The sequence below is a fragment of the Rhopilema esculentum genome, chromosome 16, assembly GCF_057945365.1.
Source record: "Rhopilema esculentum isolate cy_ngs chromosome 16, ASM5794536v1, whole genome shotgun sequence".
NCBI lineage: Eukaryota > Metazoa > Cnidaria > Scyphozoa > Rhizostomeae > Rhizostomatidae > Rhopilema > Rhopilema esculentum.
This window is the reverse complement of record NC_142830.1, coordinates 8,362,138-8,379,180: the sequence shown is the minus strand read 5'-3', so window position 1 is coordinate 8,379,180 and position 17,043 is coordinate 8,362,138. Positions and strand designations below refer to the sequence as shown.

At 36.5% G+C, this 17,043-nt stretch overlaps 1 protein-coding gene across 1 annotated transcript; it reads right to left on the bottom strand.

Annotated features, from left to right (window-relative positions):
• Positions 1-16,603, bottom strand: LOC135682179 (polycystin family receptor for egg jelly). The gene is made up of 18 exons (XM_089112939.1): positions 14,805-16,603; positions 13,978-14,495; positions 13,206-13,499; positions 12,366-12,718; positions 11,907-12,146; positions 11,611-11,736; positions 10,870-11,058; positions 10,355-10,633; positions 9,859-10,032; positions 9,170-9,544; positions 8,324-8,554; positions 7,412-7,630; positions 5,576-6,980; positions 4,832-5,092; positions 4,478-4,734; positions 3,775-4,131; positions 3,151-3,377; positions 1-3,070 (listed from the first exon to the last, which is right to left on the bottom strand). The coding sequence occupies exons 1-18, from the start codon at positions 16,601-16,603 to the stop codon at positions 1,447-1,449; spliced, it is 8,928 nt and encodes a 2,975-aa protein (XP_088969065.1). The 3' UTR covers positions 1-1,446.
• Positions 16,604-17,043: the final 440 nt, after the last annotated feature.

Here is a 17,043-nt window from a genome sequence, read left to right as displayed (position 1 = left end):
GTTTTAAAGTAAAAAGGTGCATAAAAGAAAGGACAATTTTTGAAAAATCCTATCTCTATATTTTCTATACAGCTACGCAGCAGAAACAGTGATATTCATTAAACATCGCTTGCATCGCTGATGTAAACTTTTTGATAGAATTATAACATAATATGTCATATTTCAACCAGGATAGAAAAATATTGAGCCCCGTCTGAAAAGTAGTAAGCCCCCCAGAGACCCAAAAAGGGAGACCGACGAATTCCCATAATCAATCCCTAGTAATAAATTCAGTTTTATCAATTCTGTCTTGTGGAGAGACGCCCATTTCACCCGAACAAGCATCAAGTTTGCTAGATTATTGAAAACCATTTTAATCATGTAATATATTATCAACCCTTAGTAGGAATTGGCTCTCGACTTTTGCTGATAAATATCACAAGATAGCACAAGTATAATTTTGCGAAAACATTAAATTTTTTGGGCTTGACGTGGTTATGCAATGAAGTTCAAACAATACAACGGGTATTTCAAATTGGAATGGTATTTATTAACCTTATCCTTGATGATAACAGTAGAGATTGATGCAGGTAAAGTTTGAAAACGTTAATGAGTATTAACAAGATCAATTAATTGCGTCTTCCTTCCTCTCATGTTACCTTGGATCTGGACCTGGATGTAAATTTCTGCCAACTATCGGTTACTGTCTGAAGTTTATACTCTGAAGTGTGTACGATGAATAGTGCTTCCGTATGCAATTTTTCCGCTATTTCGTGCAATCTTCAAACATTAATGAGTGTAAATATACTGAAAGCTCGCATTAACAACAGCGAATAAGAATAGCCTGACTGACTAAACATCATCATTAACAACAGCCAGGGTCAAATATTGCGAAAGCAAGACGTGCATATTTCCACACGGCTATGATTTTTAACAAGGTCACTTCCATTAAAGATTTCCTGAAGTTTATAGCCAAAAGCATGCCCAGGTTCCCAGGTTTCAAAATAAAAACAACCAGCATGTGAATTTGAAAAGCAATTGAGATTTGTTTAAGCAAAATAAGTTTTAAAAACGAAACCAAGTTTGAGCAGAACACTAAATCTTAAACTCTGGGTAGTGATGTGAAACGATTTTGCCCATGTCCTTTCACAAAAATCATACTCTTCATACTTGGTATCATACTCTTCATACTTAAACTCTGGGTAGTGATGGACGCCAAGGATCAGTAACGCTTATTTCTATGAGTTTTGCAAGCAATCTAGGGTCTAAAACTTTTATAAAACGCTCAAATCTGCCTTATAAATCGTGAAATGATACCAGTTTGATAAAGAAATATCCTTTCCTTGAATTGTAAACCAAACTATGAAAGTAATTGGTTAAGATGAATTGTTGTCTTGCATTGAAATTACGATTCTTAAATCAAAACGTCTAAGGATTGTTATCGTATATTACTTTATATTGCGAAGTTTATTTCTTCTTCATTCTTATTTCAAATGCCAAGAGTGCGAATTCTTTCAGCTCCTCATTTTCAGTCGAACAAAAATTTTCAATGATTTGTTCCAAGTTATCAATCTTCGCCACGAGGGATCCAATATAATTGTCTGTTATATTATCACCTTTCCTCTGCTGAAGTCGATTTTCATAATACTGCTCAATGCCACTAAGTTGAGAATCAACTTTGATTAACTTCTTTAAAAAGGGAAAAGCGTCTGCAAACTTCGAGTGCAGAAATTCAAGTATATCAAATTGGTTTTGCTGGTTGCTCAGTTCTTTTCTCACATCAGAAAATGCGTCCATTAACATGGCCAGAAACAGGTTCATCAGAACAAAAGATATCAGAAATACAAACCAGATAAAAAAGACAGGACCAAAGATCCTATCAGTTTCCATCAGTTTATTCAGTTGGGGTGCTCCAAGAAGTAGGTTGAGTATCGTCATAAACGAATCTAGGAAAGAAGCATAATCAGGAAGATGTTGTCCGAAGCTCAGATAGGCCCACTGCGTGAAAGCAGCAAATGCAATGCCAATGAACAGAAAATAGTTCTTGATACCACTGCTAGCTTTTTTCAATGTCATTAAAAGAAGTAACATGTTGTTATTGAAGCGAAGAATCTTCAAGACCTTTAGAAATGCAATGACTACAACTGCCGCCAGCGTATAGCCATAAGCTATATCGATATAGGCTGCCTGTTGAAAGCCAGTGAAACCAGCAGGATTTTTTTTGTATATCATTTTGGTCCAGCTAACGACTCCATGGCGGATGATGAAAAGTCCAAATGATGCCCATGTGATACAAAATGAAAGCAGTTCTACAAGCGTGCTATACTCTCGGATATAAGCAAATCCTTTCCTGTGAAAAACTTTAAATTCCTGTCGCATGTAGTATAGCGTTAGTAGCAAGAAAGAGATCTCACAGGCTGCAAGGAAAAACGAAAACTGGGTATTATAGCGATCCAGTTTTGTCGTTATTACTGAAGGATAAGGTGTAACTCCTCCTGTAGGGCTGAAATCCATTGCAAGTGAGACAATACAGTAGAAATTATCATTGTTATTGTATGTTGTAAATTCGACAAACAAGGCTCGAGTTTTTGTATCTAGCCAGAGATTCTCTTTTAGATACAAGATTGTAGAGTTAGTTTCTGCTGACGTTTTCCCCAATGTCCGCAAGTAGCCTCCAGTTTGAAATGAGCTTATCTTTGATATGAGAAAATTTCCAGGAAAATCTGAATGAGAGTATCTCCATGGGTTTTCGTTGTTACTTGAAATAGTAAGGCTGTCTGGTACTGGCCCGTTTTTCTTCCATCCTTTGAAGTAATCAGCCTTATCTTCATTTGAATCACTTAAAGTGCCTCTACATGTTGTTATTTCGCCGTTGCTGATAAAACCGGATATCTTACAAGGTCCTAAAATATATATTAGAGGTTCAATTAAAAATCGAATATAATATCTTTTTTGTGCAATATTTAGAAAGGGCATCTCAGTACTTCCCATAGCAATTTCATCCAATACACTAAAGCACGGTCTCATTATTAGGCTGAAATGAATTTTACTTTTCCGGCGAAAAATAAGCTCATATCTTTTACGGAAATTTCTATGCAATTGATGTGAAAGCTTTTAATTTAAGCTTCTTAATTTCGAGAGAGAAGGTTAAAATTTTTTCAATATTGCTACAGTGTTTGTATACGTCTGCGAACTTGAAAGCAGCAGACGTAAATACCCTCCAAATTACCTTGAACCGCTCGCATTTGCCTAATCCTTGGCCTTCCAATTAACATTGTAACGCGATCAGCAAGGTATCCATGTAGGCGTGTCGCTTCACCATTGTACCAGTTTTCTTCATACACCGAAGGCAAAAAATATTTATCCATCCACATCCAAAAGTCATTCACATTCTTGATCTATAAGTGGCAAAAAACATAGATGGAAAGAGCGAAAATGGAATATTTTGCACCTGAATTTGATTTTGTAATCAATGCAAATTACTATCAAATGTGCTAGGGTAGAAAATTATTGTTATGATTGACATTTGAGAGGTATTGATATATTGTATATCAACAGTTTCATCTTAGCATTGATGATCAGAAGAATATTTGGTTAGAAAAAATCAGGCAAAAAGTTTGTTCCTAGATGTAATTATCCGTTGACAAGCAAAGCCACAGGAAAATATAGTTTTATAAAATGGTAGGAAATTTGCGCTGAATATTGATTAAATTCAGTATACATGAGATATTCCAAATTGATTTGAAAACGACTATCTGGGAACCCTATCTAGATTAACAGCCATGCGGATCATACCTGATCAAACTTTTTTGTTATGAACAATGACTGGATATTGTTTCCCATGATATATGCGTTTGGAGACCTGTGTCCGTATGCTATCAGCAAGGCAAGAAATATATAAAAGAAATACACAACAATCTCTACAGTGACTTCTGACAGCGTTGCCTGCTTCAATTTTTCCTCTTCGGCCTTGCGTACATAGGAATCTGTTAGAAGAGGTATTTTCACTCTTGAACCAACTGTCCTTTTGTCTTGCAGAGGAAGATTGTTTTTGATCCACTTTTCGTTTTTTGCCAACTTGATTTCAGGAAGATGCTCGTCTACTGAAAGCTTCTTCAGAATGAATGCAAAGATGCAGCCAAGAACAATGACCTATTAAAAAGATGACAAGTGACAAGTAACGATGACATTGATAAGGAAAATGTTGGTGCACAATTGAGACAATTGACTACTATTGCTTTGAGAGAAAGTAAGTGATCAGATAATAAGTGATAATAAGATTATAGCATGACCAGTCGGGCAAACTAGCCAGTAATTTTAGCTTGAGTGCAAAAGAAGGGACTAAAAATGTTGTTTCATATCATACAGGTGCATGGATAAGCTAAAACAGGGACAATTGCATAATAATGAAATGAGAAGAATGATAATATGAAACCTATCACTATTTTGATGGTTCAAACGAATTGAATGTGTTACTGGAATGCATAACGTTTTATACCTTTGTGGGTTGGGAAATGAATATGTCTTGAAACATAGACGTGAAGAGAGAAACAAGCCATTCCTCTTGGACAACACGGCCAAAACTGAGTCCGTAAAGCAGAGTGAAGAAACCAGCAACAAACGTAGTCAGGAAACACATGAACCACCCAAAATAAAGGCACCAGTGTGGTAGAAGAAGTGAAGCACCATTTTGTTTCTTAGGCTTATCTGCTGGAAGTAAAGGTATTAGTAGAGTGACTGGTAATTCAACTTTGTATTATTCTTAAAGAAAATAAAGTTGATTACTGCCGTTGTGGTTGGTATTAGTTTTACTGATGAATTTTATTTGTGTGCCTAATCCTCTTCGCCAAACAATGGTTGGGTAATTTGATGACTAAGGGTTGACAAGACTTAAGTGTCTTGCAAAAATAAGCATTCAAGGTTGGTATTAGCAAACCTTCGATGTCTTCCGACTTTTTTCTGTGTAGGATATCTCGTAAGATATTTTTCGAGATGGTATGATGTACTTGTTCCTTTTTGACAGAAACAATTTCCAGCTTGTCATCCTGTTTGTCGTTCAGAAAACCACATAAATCTAATTCATCATTTGACAAATCAGTCTCTAGCGTATTGCCTACGAAAGAAAATCAATCTGAAAAATTTAACGATTCCTGTACGAGATTTTTTTGATAATCCAAAGTTTCGAATAATGATAGTAGGTAATAGTAAACATTAGATAATAATCAATCAAGTCCTGCAACTGTGCAAAGCACGCTTAATATTGAAACAGTACAATAATCCGTGCAGCACACAAGATAAACTTAAGATAACACAATATAGTTTTAAACCTCTGCACATATAATAGTTTGGAGCTTTTGACCTGGTACAGAAACATAAAAAACTATAAAGTTGGTGGATTTTGGGACATAATTTAAAAGGCAGAGGATGTCATTATCTTTTGAGGGGACTTAATGGTACTAACAACGTAATGGGATTAAATTTAGGATGTCTTATAAAACATTTAGATTCTAAATAGAAATATTTCAAAATCGAGTCCTTTGTTGCAATAAGCACTAGTTCACAAATACACTTACAACCTATCTTTTCACATACTCACCGGCAAATGAGCTGCTTGAATCAATTGTAATTATAATATTTTCCCTGCTCACTTCTGTTTCTGCTAAGGGTTTTGATCTTGCTACATTTGACTTGACATTTTGTCCATTTTGTCTTTCTGTTGTAACTTTTCTGGCTTGTTGCAGGACAGAATTTGATTTTGCTCGGTGTTTCCCATGTCTTGAGAGTGGTTTTTGCTGAGTGAACTGTCTTGAAGAGCTTCTTTTTATCTTTGCTTTAAAATGTGATTGAGACTTACTTTTTGAGTTGATCGTTATACCGTTAGAAGTGCCTTTTGATCTTAGATGCCTTTTACTGCATCGAAGCTTCCTTCTATCAGATGAAACTGATCGGCATTGCCCAATGGTATCAAGATATTTCAAATTTAGTGAAAGCCGGTTATGTTTACTGTTCTTAACTACTTCTACTTTGTTAACTACTTCTTTTACATCTGTAACAGGCATATGAAGTATTTTATTATTGTATTGAAGATCAGTTGCTTTAGCTACAGATTCTTCAGAAAGATTATAATTAGGACAACTGCTTTCCAGAGCACCTAGCAAATCGATTATATTCATGGTATCATGTGACACGGCATCCGAAGAAAGGTGGACATGTTCTTTAACGATCAACTCCTTACTGGCGTTAGTTTCTGCTGAATTTAAGACATTTTGAACTTGCAGGGGAGGCTTTATGCAGTCCATGTTTGCTGGGTCTTGAATCTCTAGAATATGGAAACCAGATTTTACTTCATTAGTAGGTTGTGCTGGCTCACTGTGTTCTACATCTTCTATTTCCTCATTTAGTTTTACGTCATCCTCTTCTACTCGTACTACTTCTTCTTCAACCTCTTTCTCTTCAACCTCCTTTTCTTTAGTTGCATACCATACAGAAGGCGCTGCTTTTCTGAATAAGTTGACAATTAACAGGTTGATTGGGATGACAATTAGAGCTGACTCAACACCAATGGCAATTTGGTGCCAGCTGAATGAGAATGAGCCAAGGGTTATTTCAGTACCGACTTTAGCAGTCCTCTGATAAAACATAGCATTTGCCAGCATTGTGCATAGAAGTGTAGCAAGGCAACATGACACCCTTTGACAGCGGGTAAAGTGGCTTCTTGATGGCCTCATGGCAACGCTAAACCAAAGGTGATCATCACTGAAGCCTCTGGCTGTTTTCGTAAGAAACAACGTTGCGAAATTTTTTGACTCTTCTTCATCTGCAGCGAGAAATATTCTGTCAATTTGTCCATCATCAAGCCCTATTCCTAACCATGTGTGGCATATAAATGTTGCTTGTGTTCCTCTGACAATATCAGTGATAATGATTCTACTTAGAAACCAAGATGCTCTTTTCCCGGTATTATCATGCCATATTCGAATCCACTTTATTTTACCCAAATCCTATGAAAAACACAGCTTTAAGTTTCTATTTAGTTATTAAGAATAAATCAAATATGAAAAAATAATGGCAATGATTGAAAGCTATTTGAGCTAAATACAAGCTACAATGCTTGCCAAAAGTTATGGTACACTAACGTCAGTTTTCAAGAGAAAATTCAGTCATTCCCCTTCCCCCTTTGAACAATGTTCGTTTACTACAAAACGGCATAGGGGATTAGGAAGGGCGCGTTTTTCTCCAACTTCTATGATATTTTTCTAGATTATCAACATTGTTTCGGGGGGAAGGGGGTGCGGAAATAGGGGTATCCGGGAAAAGAATTGCAAAATATAAAAACACAACGCAAACTTTTTGGTTCTCCAAGTACTTTTTGCAATGATTGTAGATATTAACAAAAGGACTCAAATAAAAGCCTTTTTGCGTAACAGCCTACCTCTTCGTTGGTAACAAGAAAGGAGTCGACATTCCCACGCTGAAATAAGACTTCAGAACGATTCGAAAGGCAGTATGGGTCGCTTTCGCCGTTGCTGCCTCCTAGAATCATACATACACATGAAGATGTTCCAGCACCAGGCCGACTTCCAGTGTAAATCGTCACATCGTATCGATACTTGTGCGTTTGACAGCAGCTTTCAACGATTGTTAAAGCGGTCTACAAGGCAAGAGCAGTACTTGAAAGAATCGTTAACTCACGTAGATCTTTTCTACAGACAGTAAAATTCCAACAGTCTCCAAACCACCCAGCATAATTAACAGAAAACATCCGACATTGAGATTGTATTTCCAAATTGCAGTCGCATATACGGTGGCTTTCTTAAGAAAAAAGTTTGAAGATTCGTCCTTTAAATATAAACCAAGAATTGCAGCTGACAAGTAAGTCGACTACTTTATTCTGAAGAAACTATCACAAACATATGCAAAAAACGCATAGTCTTATATCTTTGTTTATCTTTGTTTTAGATATTTTTGAGAGAATTATTGGACCACATAGTAATGTCTCTAATAAGGCAGAATTTTTTCTAACCGGTGGGTCAGACGATTTAAGACTTCCATAAACTGTATTGCTATTTTATTGTTAGAATCTGTAAAATCATATTAGTCTTCCATAGCCAGTCAAATAAATTTAAAAAGAAGTCATAGAAGAAGAGACGGGGGCCAGCGCAGCACTAATTTAAACACTTTTCTGTTAGTAGTAGAATCACCAGGGTGGCCTCCCAAAATTTGACCAAGTAGTCGTTTTTAAGATGCAAATAAAGCCTAGATCTATCTAAGAAGTCTTGAACCCGTCTCCTACCTTACAAAAAGGGAAAATTGTGGTTACACTACTCTTTATGCATAATCTTACCTTAAGAACGTCCTTTCTGTCTCTATGTCTGGCCCATACTATTGCAATTAGATACAAGCCACATATCAGACAGACTGCAGCTAGTAACGCTGGGTATTCATCTAGCTTTTTTATTTTGAGAATCTCTTTCTTTGGGTCAATTAAAGTCGGCTGCACCATGATGCCTGCACCAAACCATGTTAGATGATTGCAAATACAAACTGTTTTGTTGGGGTTTGTTTCATTGGATAGCTGGAATTTGAAGATAATTCATGTACTGGCCAAGATAGAAAAATATACCAAATTTTGACAGGCATAGCTATTCCGAACAGCTCTATTTTACGTACTAATAGCAAAATGCTGGATATAAAAAATGGTTTCAGCTTGAACTTTAGCTAAGGTGAGTCAGCTCGCTGTAAGCAAAACGTAGTAGACAGCATCATGTTTTCTGGGTGTAATGTACAATCATGAAGCAATAAATGCATTGTAAGGTCTAGATGAATTGTTATGAAATATAGGCTCTGAAACATACTTTTGAAAAATGAAGGTTTTTGCAGTTGGTAGCGGCTTCTTTCATACGCAGTCTCAGTGGCGGTGCCAAGGGGTGGTATGAGGGGGGTTGGGGGTATTACCCCCTCCCCCAATCTTGTCAAAATATGGTCCATACATTACTTCTAGAAATTGATTAAAAAGTGCTAGGTAGGGGTAGATAATATTTCATAAGAGAAATTAACCTGGTACAAAGTACTGAAACGAGGCCACAGGAGCGTGGTCTCGCTTGCAACACCCATCACCCTCCCACTCTGCAGTAGCTGGCACCGACACTGCACAGTCCTATCATTTTAACACTTTCTGCAATAGGCATACCTTGCAACCCTCTGAGCTCCATACTTCATCGTCTTCTTTCCAGTAGAAGCATCCTGTTGTGTACGACAGCATCTCAAAGATTGCAGCCTCATCGGATAAGGAGTTAGATGAGTTTTCGGATGGGTTCAAAATTCCCAAATTGAATGTTGTATGGTTAATTCTTGAATAGCGTCTAAAATCGTTGTCTCCACTGTCTTTGCTGTGGTCAAACGAATCAGAGTAGGTAGACAGAGAAGGGATGCCGCCATACCGTATAAAAACTCGACAGGTATTCTTATAGCAGCGTGTTTTCAGCATCACTGTTAACCCAATGGCTGACAAATTCATGCGGATAACATGGAATTCACCAGGGTTCACTTTTATTGTTCTATTTACCTAAGAATTTTTAAAGAAACCATTTTACTACCACGTTGAATTTAGATCATAGATTGCAACTACCTGACAGAATTTAAAACTGCATGTATATTTTTAAAGGAACTCATTTTAATGCAAGAATAAAAGTCAATCAACGCATCTAATCATCATAAATTGTTCAAAGATATACCAAAGAAATAATTTTTTTGATTCAATAATTATGATAAAGGGAAAACGAATTAAAATTCCAAAGGATGTTGAACTTTGATGATAAGGGTGAGTTCAATAAGTAAATACACTGTAGTTTTTGGAGATATATACAATGTTATAGTCACCAAGGTAAGGTTTGGTGTTGGCAGCTCTAATACCACCTCATCACCGGCAGGGAGGTTCGTCACTGGAACTTCGTTGCCATTTACAATGTACTTTACGCTGGAAACCGACGGCGAAATCACTTTTCCAATGTTTCCTTTGTCCCAGGTAAAAGGATTTCGTGATAGAGAGACCATCTTAAAAGATAAGTAGAGAGACAATCTTAGAATGTGAATAAAAATGTTGTCATTGCAGACAACAGTCTCAATTGAAGTTGTAACTTCTTAAATTGATGAATAATTTGCCCTGTGAATTTACTAAAAGTGCAATAAAAGAAATAATCTACACCTTGACTTGACAATGGAAGTATAATGATTGTTTCAAAGCGATTGCTTCTTTTCAAGTGCAGGGAAGATTGTGGTACCTAAAGACTGCTGATAAGGGAGACTATTAAAAACTGATTTTTGATTAAAGATGATATCTTATTTAATTTTATGCCAAATATGTCGATAGTTGTACCTTCATGTCTATAACATCATTATTTGTTTGGTTTTCTCCAAATATTCCTTTTTTAGATGGAGTCTTTAACTTGCCACCATCCAGTGTCTGGATATGGAAAATGCCAAGGCGATCCTCTTCTGACCTCTTCATCTCAACAGATATTGATTCACTACTAATGCGTTTTGCTATCTCGTTTGCAACCATTGAGCGAAATAAAATAGACGTTGAATTCTCGATTATTCTCAGGGCGTCTTCTGTGAATTTGAGATACTGCAAAAGTTTATTAGCTTCATTCTTCTAACAGGAAGTTAAAAAAATCCTAGACAAAAGAGCCTTTTTTGGGAAATAAAATCTTTGACATCGGCATATGCTAGTGATCTTTTACTAGTACATTTCTAAATTCAAAAGGGCATCATCCCAAAAAAATAATTTCTTATTTTTGCCATTTTGTAATTCTTAGTAAGCTAAATATTTTGCATCTACGAAACACAATGAGAAGGAATATAAAAAATAGAAATAAAGTAAAAACTTACATCAGCTTTATCTTGTCCTTGTGTTACTGTTCCGGATCTTTTCAAAACTGCTGAGCTCATTACATTGGCAACACCTTCTAGAAAGCCTCCATAGGCATCCTGAATTTCCTTTGGATCACGCTCTCCCCACTGCGAGTAGCTCTCATCCATGAATTTGCAAGATGAGTCATAAAACTTCAGAAGTTTGTCCTTTAAAATAATCAGACCTATCGTCTAATCACATAGCTTGCGGCATAAATGGCTCAATGTTCAGAGCTACAGTCTTAGACAGACCATGTTGAGATTTATCACCCCCTCCTTCTTCCACCAGCTTAATCTTTATATCTTTGCAAAAACAGGGTTCAAATCTCAAATTTGAATGAGGGAGGGGATAAGAGGGTAGACAAAACATGCATGTTGCCGGGCATTTGTTAGGGGCTGTCTCAACACCTCTGCTTAGATTGTAGGGCCAATGACAATGCGATAAAATGTTGGAAAACAGATTGAAATATGTGCTTTAAATACAAATGCTAACAGTTTTACAGTTAATCATTAGCAATGTTATCATTATTTCAATAACATTTACAATCAGGCTCATCAATTTTTGCAGTTTAAAGAAAGTTATAATCTTCTGTTTAGAGAAAGCCAAAAAATTATTAGCAAGACAGTTTATTGTGTCTACTTTTGCATTAATCAGTGTTGATTCCTACTAACCTATTTTACACAAAAGCTCTGAGAATATTACTGCTGTACTTGAAATACCTGTGAAGACTTGCTTAGTTCATCTGGAGATACAGAAACTTTCTCTAATGCACTGCTAATGAGCCCAAAGTTATCCAGGGTTGTTACCTTGAGATCAGTCAGGGAATCCACAATAGATTCTCGCATCTGCAAATTTAAAAGAGTAAAATGAAAGCAAAAACGGACAAAATTGTTTTCTAGGAACCAGCAAAACAGTATTCTGAGAATGATAGATAGTATTTTATAAGCCAAGTGATTAAGCAATTTTTTCACAGAAATTTTGCTCGAAATTAAGGCAGAATTTAAGTTTGAATTACATGTTCTCTTTTTTTCCTTCTTTTTTCTTTCAAAGTATTTGAAACGCTAGATTTTTCGCTTTCTTTTTTAGCCGTATCCAAACTTTTTCCCATAGATTTTGTGAATCTACCAAGGCCTTGCAGATCGCCAGAACCATATAACTTTGCGAGCGTGCTGTCTTTCCCATGTACAAATGTTTCTAGCTCTGATTCTAATGGCGTATCATCACCAGAATTCTCATCAGCAGTGAAAGGTAGAACCTAAAATTCAAGAAATCAACCAGGTAGTAGCTTCTTTTCAAGGCACTGCACGAGAAAATGCTTAAAAAGGCTTCTCTTATAATTTCTAGGCTCTAAGTTTGAGCCAGCTGTTTTCAAACTTGTCAAAGGTATCAGCAGTTGCAGTTTGGATGCTAAAACTAACAGTTTCTCTTTTTCTAGCATTTCTAGAAAAATTGCAAACATGTAATTAACAGCTACCTTAACAGTAATATTGGTAACATAACTCGCTCCATATGAGTCAATAACTCGAATATCCAATAACTGTTTGTAATCGCTGTCTCGCTTTCCTTCTGGCAATTTGGCTGTAGTGTATGGCAAGGGCCCATACGAAAGCAATGTGGATTCTGAGTTGTCCTTCACGGCGCCAACGACAGCTGAACTCTTTATGAGAGACATAGAGTATTTCAATGCAACTGAATTGGTCTTCCAGCCATGGCAAGATATATAAAATTGTGTTTTCACTGCCTCTCCAGTAGAAGGTGTTACATTGCAATTTCCTCCATACGGTGGGCTGCTTAGTGCAATACCGTAATCATTGTAACCTTCTTCACCTAGTTAATAGAATCATTGTGGAATTATTGAGTATTGCTTTACATGGATGTTAAACAATGCACAGCATCCTTGCATTTATCATGGTCATTTGATGAAATAGACAACTTGCAAGCAAAAGTAGCAGTATAAAGACTTTGCTTTTGATAAACTGTCACTAATCACTGTAAAGCCTCGGCAAAGAGTTCTTTAGACGTATACTAGCATTTCCTTTACTTGTTACTTCTTTTATTAACACAAGATTCTGAATGCCTCCTTAAGCAGTTAGCAAAAATTGGCAAAAAACAATAGATGTAGTCTAGTTTTTGAAGGATTTGTAATTTAACAAGTAGTTTTAAGATCTATAGGTCCTCTAATCGTCAGAAACAAACGTATTTAGAATACCTAAAATTATGATTTAAACTGAGAAAAACTAAGTACAGTTTCACATCAAGAAGGAGATTGTTTAATATTGGTAATATAATTAAAAGCAATGCTATTTTGGCAAACCTGTTGGAGTTGTAGCAGTGAATCTTGCCAAATATTCCTTCGATTGTGCCAGTATTCCAGGAAGCAAGACAAACGATACTGATTGCTGAGGTGTTCGGGTGTCAGACATCCAGTCAATCGGAACCACTTGAAATGTACTCTTGTCCAGAAGGTTCCATTTGTAATTCACAAATCTCCCACAATTCTCGCAGCTTCCAATTAGGGATAATCGTGTTTGTGGGTCTAGCCTGTCTTGACAATTAGTTTTGCACCTAGAAAAGCAATTATTGGGTTTCAAGGACATGTTGTTAGCGACTTAAGAATGAAAGCTGCCTCCTGAAAACGACAGACTTTGTCAATTTTGAACCAGCAAGCCTCTTGAGAATTAGACGTGTACAATTAAACTCGAGAATCGCGATCAGACGATAGTCCTTGCCGATACTGAATTATATCATCAACTTTACCAACAGACTGGAAAGCATGGCCGGAAAGTTATTTAGTGCTAAATTTTGTCCACAGTAAGCAACCAAGCTGCAACAATAGTTTTATTTGTTTCAACTGCAGCTATAAAAATTTGTCCTATATTGGCTGCATTCGTCAGTTCGAAAGTATTGTCCTTCATATTTGTCACTCCTTTTCACTTTCGCATTTCGTTGTCAAAAAGTGGTTGTTTAAGGGGATCTCGATTTCTCTATTTTACTCAATATTTAGCACCTTTTAAATTGCTACAACAGCTATTTCTAGAAACTGTAAATACACATCAAATGAAAAGTATCTTTCACTTACTGTATACTAGTTTTCATAAACGTTCCAGCTTGAATGTCAACATATTGCTCAAAGAAACCTGACCTTTCAGGCGATGTTCGGCTTTCCACAACCAATTTTACAATGTATACAGCATTTCGAACAAAAGTTTCTTCATCAATTGTCCACGTTGCTTCGTGGTGCTCAATGAGATTATGACCGTGGCCAAAACAGCCACCGCCTCCTATGACAAAGTGCAAAGAACCAGGTTTCACTCTACAGTACCATTTGTAGATGAAGTCTTTTGCATTTCCTTGCAGAACATTTGGGTCGTAGCTAGAAGAACCATCAAAAAAGACTTTTTCTTGCCACGACAAGAGCCTAGTCGATCCTCCTTCTATCCTCACATGCAATGGCTCAGCAGAAATTTCAAGAAATGCTTCATCTGCTTCAGAATATCCAAGTGTTTTCATGGAAACCTCGAGCTTCACTTTGTATATTTCAGGGTTAAGTGTTCTCTTTTGAATAGTAATTTCCCTTTGGTTTGTAACAACGTCAGTCGGAAATCTATTCAAAACAATGTATCTTGATACTAACAAAGATTTTTAAATAAAAGAATCTACAAAAATTTGCCAAATGATTTTGGTGCATATTACTGTTCAACCCTAATTATAATTGTGGTGCCTTGAAATTTTTTTGATTTATTGCAACGAAGAAACATGGCCAGCAAAATTTTAGAAAAAAGCCTGCAGAAATAGCTTTACTCTGCCATTTGAATGAAAATTGCTAATATTTATTTTAACAAGGGGGTATTTGTGTTGATAATTAATGATCTTTTTAAAAAGAATAGGCAGCAGTAAAGGAAAAATCACTTACTTTGTAACTTTATCAGATTCGATCAAGCGATTGTTATCCAAATCATCTTTGCTGCTTTTGAAAATTGACCAGTCAAAAACTGCTTCACTGGAATCATCACATTCAATGGTGACGTTTGTTAGAATAGTGAATGATTCACGGAAATCAAAAATCAAGTGCGTTTTCTGTTTCTCTTTTAATATCTTTACATCTGGTCTTCTGCAAACTTTCTTTGAGATGTACACTGTTCTGCTTGTTTCTAAAGTTACCAGAGTGTCCACACCCGTTACATTGACAATGAATGTCCCAAACTCGCGGTATGTGTATGGTTTTATCAAGCCAACGTAGCTTTCAAGATTGATACTTTCGCTTCCTCGGGCCTGATTAATGTTTGGCAAATCTTTAGCTGGTGTAAAAGATGGGTTTTTTTCACTAATGGTTTCACCATTTCCAAAGTCCCAGAAAAATTGCGTATCATCCTCGTGTTCCTTGACAAGCAAATAAAAATCAATTCTGCCATTTTGTGTTGGATCAGAAGCTAAGAGGGAGAGTTCTGTGATCGTATCGATCAGAACTATTCTTTTCCTTTTTACAAGAGAACTTACTTTGTTAGATACTGTTACTTCCAGATCATAAGTGCCAGCAGACAAATGACTTATTGTAGTTCTATCAACTTCCCATGAACTTCTATGCCAGTATGGATTGATAATCTTCCAGTCATAAGTTCTGCACCGCCCACCAGTAGTAATGGCTTTTACTTCAAAGGGATCTCTTTTTCGCAGGTATGTCGCCATGCTTCCCTCTACTTCTTTTTCAACTTTTTTTGACAGTGGTGTGTTCTTTACTTCCAGTGTCAATGAAGACAGGGGCTTTTTCATCCATACAAAGCCGCTGTAATGGCACCACCCAAGAAGATTTTTCATTTCAAACCACGTGTCATAGCACCCAGGCAGTTTGTATGTGTGCTGTACTAAATAAGAATATCGAGAGCACCTAAGTCGAGGCAGTGGAAGCCAAGCCGTGATTTCACCATCTCCAAAGTGAATCCTGTAAGTTGCTTCATCCGGCGATTCAAAATAATAGCACATATGTCTCATCCAAAACTGAACCCTATTCTGAGGCCAGTTTTGAGCAATACTTGTTGAAAAGCGAAAGTTGTAGCAGTCTTGAACAGCATTTATCACTTTAATTTTGCCAACCCCTGTTGCAGTTGCAATTGAATTTACGTATATTACCCAGTCATATTCATAGGTACCTCGATAACGATACACTTTCTCTACATTGTCTAGCGGAGAAATCAATGGGTTGCTGCTCCCAAAAGAACCATCTCCGAACCCAATACTAAATCTCCTATCCGCGTTACTTGGATTTTCTGACTCTATGTAATATTTCACAATCGTTCCTCTGGCTACTGCCGTTGTGACCGATACTTCCACCTTGTCTGTTTGAAAGCGCACGCATATATTTTTTATTAAAATTTTCTTCTCTTCTTTATCAGAGATGATGATTTCGAGAGTAGTGTTGCCATATCTGCCATAAAGACCAGAGACAATTCGGACAGTGGCATTTCTACCACTGTCAAAGACTACATTTTTAAGATCTTCAACTTCTGTGTTGTTTAATTTGACCGCCCAAAATTTCTTTTTTCTATACTTAAAACGTGCTTCAATGATGAATGGTTGTCCTTTAGTGAGACAATTCTCATTGGAACTCACTTCAGTGATGACCAAGGAGCCCTGGTCAGCTTTCACTGTTTTTATCTTATGTGAATTTCCCAAAGTTCCTACGATGTAAAAATTAAAAATTGTTATGAAAGGCATTATGCCTATATCTTTTACTAACTAGATCAGCAAACTGTGAAAAAGTTGGCAACAACAAATGTTACTTACAGGAATCTTTAGGAGGTTTTTGAATAACTAATTTTTATTGATCATATATGAGGACCACCATACAGAGGCCCAGGCCGATGCGTAAAATAACCCAAGAAGTAACTATCTATAAATTCTTTACCCAATATTTAAAGTCCCCCTAATATCTACAATGCTTGAAAAGTTATTTTTTTGTTCATGCTGACAAAATGTCAGAAAAAGGTTACTTAAAGCTAACCATACTTACTGTCTGTATTGTTGTCCGAGCAATTAACTTGGAAAATCACCGAGTTTGTAAAGAAAAAAACTGCAAGTAGCATCCGAGGTAGAAAAAATGCAGCCTTTGAGTTTCCCATGGGTCAGCAATTGTACTTTTTGCATCAAAATTTAAT